Genomic DNA, 9,534 nt, shown 5'->3' with positions numbered 1-9,534 from the left:
TACAGAATGATCACTTGCCTACTAAATGTACACATCTTGCAAGACATAGGCACCGCCCATCTGCAAAATAAAACTTATTTAAAGACATCCATTTCCTCTGTATCTTACATTAAAATAGAGTTTTGACCCTTCTATTGCCATGATCCAGTTTGTTGAACTTTTCGTAAAAAAAAAATAAAAATTTAAAATTAAAAAAAATATATATTTTTAAAATACCAATTTCCTATAATAAGCAATCATCATGCGTGTCATGGTTCCTGCCCAGTGGCTCCATACTATAATCTAGCACAGTTCCTTCGCAGTTTAGTAGGGACTCACTGGGGCACTTGTGTTCCTTAAATAAAACTTCACAAGTTCTCTCCTTCCCCAAGGGAGTCGCCTCTGTCTCTTCGTTGTATACGCTGTTCCCGTTGCTCTGAGGATACCCGTTGACATAGTGCTTGGATCCCGGTTTCCTTAGGCAGAGCAGCTCCTGGAAAGCGTACCTGAAGTCGGGGCTCCTGCAGTAGATTAACGGGTTAAAGGCAGAGTTGACGTATCCCACCCAGTTCAAGAAGGTATAAACGTAGTCGGGGATGACGTCACTGTACATCACCTGGACAATGTTGACTATGAAGAAGGGGAGCCAGCAGAGGGTAAAAGTGCCCATGATAATGCCCAACGTTTTCAGTGCTTTGTGCTCCTTCAAGCAAAACTTGGAGGTCCTTCGGTTGCTTTGTTTGCCATTAGGATCCTGCTGGTTGTTCTGGTTATGGAACCTCCCCTCGCATTTGTCTATCTTCTTCAGCTGTTTCTTGGCCTCCTGAAACACCCTGGAATACACGAAGATCATAACCACCAGGGGCAGGTAGAATGAGATGATTGACGATGATATGGCATAGGCTGGGTTGGTGTAGAAATAGCAACAAGTTTCCTCCACGTAACATTCATTGGCTTTCTGATCACCAGTCTTATACCACTCCATGTAGATGGGGAGAAACGAGGTCAGGGCAGATACCACCCAAACTAACAGGATGACGATCCTGGCTTTGCACTTGGTCAACAGGCTTTGATACCTGAACGGAGAGGTGATGGCAAAATACCTGTCCACTGCTATGACACAGAGGGTCTCTATGCTGGCAGTGACACACAGGATATCCACCGCCGTCCAGAACTGACACCACAGGTTGCCAAACTCCCATATGTTCAGTATGATGGAGCTGGCCCCAAAGGGCACCACGATCAGCCCCATCACCAGGTCAGCGCAGGCCAAGGACGTGATGAAGTAGTTGGTGACTGTCTGGAGCCTCTGGAACTTGGCAATAGCTGTGATCACCAGGACGTTGCCAAACACAATGACCAGAACTATGACAGACATCACAATGCCCATTCCCACCATCCACGCTTCCCCGGGCTTGGTCATGTTACTGCCATTGGTGAAGTTGACCATCCCCACGGTGGCGTTAAGGCTGGGGGTAACCGATAACTCCATGGCTTTGCAGTCCTTAACTTTTCTTCTTTTTTTAAGCCAATCTGACTTTTTCATCGGGTGCTGCAGATACTGTCGTGCTGCATGAAAGCTGTTATCTTTTTTTTTGCCCCCCCTCGTTCTTTGTGCGTTCACCCCATAGGGGAGCCCAAATGCCCAGCGCCGTACATCTGCTCCAGCAAAAAGCCTTATTGACAAGGGGTGAGAGAGGATGCACCCGAACTCCTGCCAGTCAACAGCAACTCTGTACTACTTTCTGCCTGCGCTGGCTTATAACAACACCCCCTATGACATCACGGGACATCAGCCTATCCCCAGAGAGCAGCCGCTGAACTTGTTCCCTTTGCGAAAGGGCGCTATAACTTTCGGTGCCCGGAGCCGTGAGGTGACGGCGGCCGCTTCACCGTACATGCTGCATACGGTTTGTCACTGTGTGTCACGGCTGCCATGTGCCATGAACACAGTGACAGGACAGCTGTGTGAGCGGTACACGTGTGTGTCACGGCAAGGCAGCGGAGATAACATACTAAATTCCGCGCCATACTCACAATTGACAGCCAGATAATATCACTGCTAATATTACTCATTTTTTCATTTAAATCACATTTGTTGTATTTAAGTAAAGCCTCAGTTTAACCCCTTCAGGGTTATTTTACACTACAGGACAAAGACAATTTTCATTTGGTCTTTCTTTAACCACTTTCCCAGTTAGCCTCCTCAACTTATTTATATTGGGTTTTTGTCTTCAGAAAAAATAGGGCTTTCCTTTGAAACCATATTCATATATGAACGATATTTTTATTATGAAACCTGCAACTTTTTTTCTTTTGTTTTTTAAATGCATGCGTTCGCAGTTTTACGGTGTATATAAATTATACACGGCTAGTGCGAATAGGAAAACATATCAAAACTACATTCTTTAGCTTGCCCTGATTTGGAAACCACGCTATATTCCTAGGATTTAGATTTATTTTAAGTTTGCTAAGTTTTGTTTCACCCTCTACCTAACCCTAACCCTATCTAACATATTCCTTAGTAACTAATCGCCAATCTTACTAACTAAAAGCAATTAAGTAGCTTTTTTTTTTTTTTTAATTAACCCGTTAAGATCAAGTACAAGAGTGATCAAATACCAAATTCTGGGATGCAGGGAAAACCCTGTCATCTCCTAATTTTCTGTCTCTCTCCAACTCACGATCAGAGTAAGGAGAACAGAAACAGAGACAGAAGCAGTGTTTACACACATTGTCTTTGTCATCTGACGTTAATCGTACACATGATACGCTGTAGACCGGCTACTGTCAAGTCATGGAGCGGTCAGCAACAGCGTTGCCCACACATGTGGCACGACACGGGAGGCATTTTAAGGGATGGGTAGTTACTGATCCTGTAGGACTTAATTGAAATTTGCCCTTTATGCACATTTAGATTCATTGATGCAATTTAGTAATACTGTTTTCTGTGCTGTGTTGTAAGCTGTTTGTTAACTTAACCTCTTTTCTCATTTTTTAAAATAAATAGCAATTTTAACATATTTTTTACAGCCAAGCGCCCCTGCTGTCAACAATTAAACTACACATAACTCTATTGGAAATATTTCCTGGCAATCATTATACCTGAAATAAAACAAGAGTTGAGGCATGAGAAGTGCCTCCAGGGATATACATACCACAAGGTGGAACTGTGTAATAATAGGGCAGACATGCCCATTTTTCCCAGGCATCAGTGAAACCAACTACCCTTTGAGTCATTGCCCCTGTCTCACAGTAATCTGAAATGAATTTTTTTAAAAAACCTCTGTTATTTAATTAACCTGCCGGCACTGAACAGGAGGCTGTCGGGAGGTTAGTGAAAGAGCTTACACTCACTCTCAGTGAACGCCTGTTGGGGGCTCGACTTTACCCTATGGCACCTTGCATAGGCATCTGTCCAAGAGACTAGGGTAGGGGTCTCCAGCAGGTACCTAGGTGATTTCCACTACGTAACATGTCTTCCCACCAGCAGCCTCCACATCTGAATGGGAGTTGAAGATGTATGTATTATATATATATATATATATATATATATATATATATATCGTATATATATAATCATAAATTAATAAAATGGTTATAATATAGGACTAATGCCTACAATGTCATTTTTGCTATGCGTTTTCATAAAAGCTTGCGTTTTTACTTACTCAGAAGTAGCTCTCTTGGCTTCCCACTGAAAGAGAAGGACTCTGAGTTAACACTCTATGAGTAATCTTTCTTTTAGAAAAAAAAAATGGGGCAATTTCAATTTCTGAAAGTGGCCTGACCATCTGAATATCCTTTGGAATAGGCCAATCAGCAGGAACATAGCAGCACAAATACTAAAATTGTATTGTTGTTATGGTGATAAGAACATGTTTAAAAGATTACATTATTTTTCTTTATAAATAACCCATAATATGCATGTCAATAGGGAAGGCATTCAATAAATTAAATGGCGTTACACAGAAGCTGATTGCAATAATTATGGCTAAGCACTATATACTGAACGAGATTCCAGCTATGCTGGATATGATTTTCATTAGGTATTTGTACTTTCCCCACAGAGTGGAATGCATTTGAACCAGAAGCATTATGGATTTATAAGAACACATACATCATATATTGTTTAATGTATCCAAACATTTGATGGTCGAACACCAAGAAATGACTGGTCGATGTGTTCTTTTACAATTTCAATTTTCTCTGTAGGTGAATTTCTTTGTCTTTGTTTCTAATGGTCTGATGGAAATCTGAATTGTAACATACAGTAAAGCCTCATAGCATTCAGTCTAACTTCTGCATTAATAATAGGTGTGATAGCATTTCTATCAACCAACACAGCATGATTTCTGTATTTTTGTTTACCCAATGTCAGGTTATTCTCATGATCAACATGATTTAGCACAGAGTTATAATAATATAGTTTTGTTTTTGATCATGTATGTTAGTGCAGCTGTTCACACACATGAAATAACAATGGTTAATGCCAATGTTAATTATAAAGAATTTTAATAAAATTGTAGTTCCAATAAATCATGTAATTAACGCTTTGTGTGCCACGATCCATGGCTAAACTGTCTTCCGATTGTCTTTTGTCATTTACCTTTTCTTATCATTGAATTATCTGGATCGATATAACTCTAAACTGGAAATGACATTACACTGTGATATCATAAGGTTCAAATTAACACCGTTTTGTGCTTACAGTCACAGGGCTTGAAAACCCATTCGCAGCTGGAAGGGTGTGCAACAAAATTGATTTGAAATGCACACCTATTTCACTAATATCCACTATACTTGTAATCTTAACTCCTTTAAACCAGAAAGGTATGATAATGCCTCGCTGAAACGAGACCATCTAAACAAGTTAATAGGCCAAGGTTAACAGGTACAGTCATTTCAAGGAGATAGGTGATATTCAATCTTCTGTAAACAGATCATGTTGTTTTTCCAGAATTTACTGGGTTTTTTTTCTAAATTAAAACTAAGCAAAAGACACAGAGCAGTCATGACTATGGGAGGGTTTAAATGGAGGTGCTATAAATAGCCATGCATGATATTTCTATTTACTTTGGTTTAAAGGGATAATTACCTTAATGATAAATTCCATATATGGTGAATTATTTCTTTAGCTATTGATGCTGCAGGCTTCTGATAATGTTGTTCTTGATGTATTGAACAGCAGGTGTGCCCTGTATCATGAAGACATTCCTAGAAAGCGCACAGAGAAGATAATTTGCTGGGGAAGAACATTACAGAAGGTAATGTAGCAGAATGCCGAAGATCATGCGGGGAACCAAGCAACCACAGTAAACATAGTGAGAATGTTAAAACAAACTGGAAATATGAACTGCAGCTTGTATAGGAAAACATTTTGTATGTACGTAACACATACTGGGTTTTTCATGCACTCCCTTACACTTTTTCATGCAGTCACATACATACCTACCAACATTTCCACATAGTAGGAGAGTTCTATGGTGAAGTGGCCGAGGTCAGGGGATTTGATGACCATATCTGGTTGACTTAGTGACTTTATGATCTGTAAATAGCTATTAAGGTAACTTAAGTTTTTCAGAACAAATTAGAGTATCTTATTTATACAGAATGCTTTATATGAACGTATTATGAAATATATTTTTCCTTAAATTTTTTTTTTAGGTATGTGAATGTATCCATTTATAGTTGTTTTCATGAAGATTTACTTTTCTATGTACAACTTTGAAGATAAATCTATACCACCATTGTGAGTGTCACACAGCTCGCATAGAATACACGTTACACTTGTCTTCCTGATGAGCAGATTGACATTTACTGTTCTTCTGGTGGTTTTCTCATTAATTTTATTTTTTTACATTTGGTAAGGAGAGTTTTGTTATTCGATTTTGTTATTTGCTTGTGTTTGACATCTCATTGAGTATTGAGATACTGTACTTAGAATTAGAAATGGGGTCTAAACGGCAGTTAAGAAAATAGTAATTGAAAGTGCACAGGGCCGCACTGGAGATGACAGGATGGTCCAGCAGCCACCTGATGGCTTATGTGCCGCTGATGACTGGATATGCACGGCTGCATGATAAGCTTCTATGCTTGCATAGCCTATGGCCCAGCATATCCAGCCACATGCTGCAGCATCCAATCTGCCACTCCAGCAGCTTTGTCGGCATTTGCCTAGTGTGCCATATGGCCACTATGGGCCTGAAAGTGAGGCTTAAAATTGGCAGTGGAACTCCTGTTGTCCAGTTCTGTGGTCTACAAAGTATTATACTCAAAATAAAAATGCAGTCTACCATATTGATCACTCTCCTTCACAGTAAACTGACACCAAACAAACAATAATTCACTGTCCATACTGCCCGCCTTTGGTTGTAGTAAGGAAGGGTTTGGATAACAAACAAGAGAAGTAAGGGACATTCTGGATACAGAGATTTTGATTTTCTATCCCAGGATGTTTCAAAACGTATAACTTAAAATACAGACAAACGTTTCAAAGGAATCTGACACTTGAGCCCCAAAAAATCAGATGGTATTCATCTTGGTAGTAATGCCCATTTTATCAGACTCAATAGAGTCAAGTATACAAACTGTGAAAGCACTTCTGAATCACTTTAATTTATTCTGTAGTTTAACTATTCTATCATTGTTATATTTTGTTTAGATCATGTTTTATATGCCTTATTAAAGAGATACATGATTCAGCTGTACAAGATTTTAATTTTGCTTACAAATACATAACGTTTTCTGATTAATTCTCAAAATTTCATTTTGAGCAGTTCACAAATATTCACGGTGTCTCTTTTATCTGCAGTGATTCTGAGTATCCAATTCCCTGTAGCTCATACAAATGTCTTATTTAAGAGTTTAAAAACGAATTTGTCTAATTTGTAATATGTATACATATTTATATAGATACAATACATGGATATACTTCCAGGTATCCCTAACATTCGGTTTTAAGTCCTTGATCTTTGGAACTCAGCTGCTATAATTATCACTAGCAAATCTTTTTTAGCATGCTTCTGAAGGACCAGGGCAAATACAAAACACAATTTAAGCACAAAACAGTTAAAACTAGCAAACATGAAAAACATACCATTCTGCTTACTCTAGATAAGTGCTAGTACCTAAGAGTGCTATTTATATCTTTGCATTGTCAAATATGTAAAGTGACATTAATCTGTTAAATCTTTTAATGGCTAAATGATCTACTACATCTCTTGGGAAGTTAAAATTAAATTGTAAGCCTTGAGTGATCATTTGATTCCCTAGCAATTAAAAACACTTCATTAGGATTTGGGGCTTCCATTTTAGTATGTGTTTTATTATTCAGGTTTTTAACAATTTTATTAAAATGCTGGAAATCCACTCTTGCTTTGACCCATGACATGTTTATTATTTTATGTTAAAACTGGGGTTTTCCAAATTTTGAGGAGGGCACTGGAAGGTAAGTGTTCGTTTCAATGGAAACATCATCTTAAAAAGGAATAACAATAGTAATTGTATTTGATCCACCCACTCTAAAGAATTTGCACTTTTTGTAACTAAATACAGCATTAAAAACATAATTCCTAGTACTGCCGAATGCCCAAGCCATTCCCAGAAATAATTCTTTAAGCATGCAAAATGGTTGCCTCATTTTTTATTTTTTTGCATCATGTGATGAAAAAATAGGCACTGAAAGGTTGTTGCCATAAGAACCATAAAGCCTTCTTAAAAATGCCTTTGTTGTTTTATGTGATTATACTTTCAGAGAAAAAACTAAAAGCCAGATCTGCTAAGATTTATTGACTTATATGAAAGCAATTAATGTTTTGTTTAACCTGAACAGCATCCTTAATATGGTCCATACTGTAAAAATAATGAGTAAGTGCTTCCATACTTTTAAGAGCTGTGCAACATATAGATATATATTTAAATTAAGTAAGCTTGAGAGCAGGGCTCTCTCCACGTAATGTATCGGTTTGTCTTAGTCTGTCAATTCTAGTCTTGTCATACCCCTTAAATATATGTATTGTAAGAAGCGCTGCGTAAATTGTTGGCGCTATATAAATAAAAGACAATAATAATAACGATAAATCAAAATACACATGATTTGTATACATTTTCAACAGTTCTTTATCTGTACAAAATAAGATGTTGCATGGGTTCTAGCCATAATGCACCTACACTTAAATTACTTTTATTCACATTTATCACATCTTGAGACGCTTCTGAGCAGGAACGCACCTTAGGGCAGACTATTCATATGCTGCCTTTTGTCAGTTGATTTGTTCTTATACATTTTTGCATATAATTTTTCCCCTTGGGGATCGTCCCAAGTGTAAAGGTAAGTTCAGATATTAGACCTCCTTGCTCACAGAATATCATGAAAGCTGGGGAAAAAGTTACGAAAGTCTGAGGTCGTTCGTTCTCTTGTGTAGAGGACTTTGTCGTGTATTTTGTTTCGGCCTTTGTGGGTAAGATCACAATCTATAGATTTCCTTTGTAATAGTACAAGTAAGCTGTCCTTGGTCAAGTTGTTATTGTTATTTTTATCCCTTATTTATTAAGCCCCAAGAAATTACACAGCACTGTAAAGTTTTAATGGACTGGTTCAATTTTTAATTTTTAAATGTTTAAAATAAACATACATGGGTTGAGAACCCTGCCCATGAGCTTGCCATCTAGCCTTATGGTACTTTACACAAAGATCCTGGCAAGTTAGTTTATAATCTAAAGTAATTGTATGAGTAATTGAAACAAAAGGAGGGGTGAAAAGAGGAAATAGTAGCTCACTTGTTGCAGTAATTATGGGTAGGTGGTATGTAGGAGCAAATATTCAAACTCAAATCAAATGCAGGTTCAGGAATGACTCTAAAATAGAAAGATGATAAACCAGATAAATCTGGTTGTTCCAGATAAAAAATATACATTTTGATTGTAGTGCAAGAGACAAAACACCTAAAGATTTGTTTAATATTAAATGTACTCCACTTATTGCATCAGTGGTTTATTGAAAACAGCCTTGCAACCTAGGATTTCTGGTATTCCTTATCACTTATGGCCTTGGCTTCTTCATATAGATTTCCCTTTGCCAGTTGTTGACCCTTATACTCTACCATTGTCCATAATTTCTAGGATGTTGATTTACCCACCCTTTTGGTAGCTTGTTTCATGTTTCATGACAGTGGATGTCCACAGAGTCTTTGGGTGCCAACTTTTCAGTTTAAGTCTGTGTAATGCGTTATGCATGTGCTACACTTACTCAACACCAAAGCTTCCCATTACTAATTCTTTCCTTAATGCCACACCACTGTAATTTGTAATAAAGGTTATAGTGATTATCATACTCACTAGATTGTTGGTGGTACTTCTGACAATGGACACTTTGAAAGGGTTAGTGTATTAAATGTCAGCAAAACTTCAAGATTGTCTACAGGAAGATACTGTTACCCTGAGGCTATGGCCATAGGCAAGCACAGGTCAACTGATTTCCCATGGACTATGTTAAACCTTGAGTGGGGTTTAATGGACATGACCAAAGTTTTTGGTTTCAGGGTGTTAAACCCA

At 37.9% G+C, this 9,534-nt stretch overlaps 1 protein-coding gene across 1 annotated transcript; it reads right to left on the bottom strand.

Annotated features, from left to right (window-relative positions):
* Nucleotides 1-223: 223 nt before the first annotated feature.
* LOC149297930 (beta-2 adrenergic receptor-like) lies at nt 224-1,471 on the bottom strand. The gene has a single exon (XM_089488102.1). It carries the CDS (start codon nt 1,469-1,471, stop codon nt 224-226), a length of 1,248 nt encoding a protein of 415 aa, XP_089344228.1.
* Nucleotides 1,472-9,534: the final 8,063 nt, after the last annotated feature.

The sequence above is a fragment of the Sceloporus occidentalis genome, unplaced genomic scaffold, assembly GCF_023333645.1.
Source record: "Sceloporus occidentalis isolate IW3139 unplaced genomic scaffold, rSceOcc1.0.p SCAF_36, whole genome shotgun sequence".
Classification (NCBI taxonomy): Eukaryota; Metazoa; Chordata; class Lepidosauria; order Squamata; family Phrynosomatidae; genus Sceloporus; species Sceloporus occidentalis.
Note: the sequence above shows the minus strand (reverse complement) of the source record. Positions and strands in the feature narration are given on the sequence as shown.

Coding starts and splice junctions, on each gene's coding strand:
- LOC149297930 (XM_089488102.1), bottom strand. CDS start 1,471: ATGGAGTTATCGGTTACCCCCAGCCTTAACGCCACCGTGGGGATGGTC.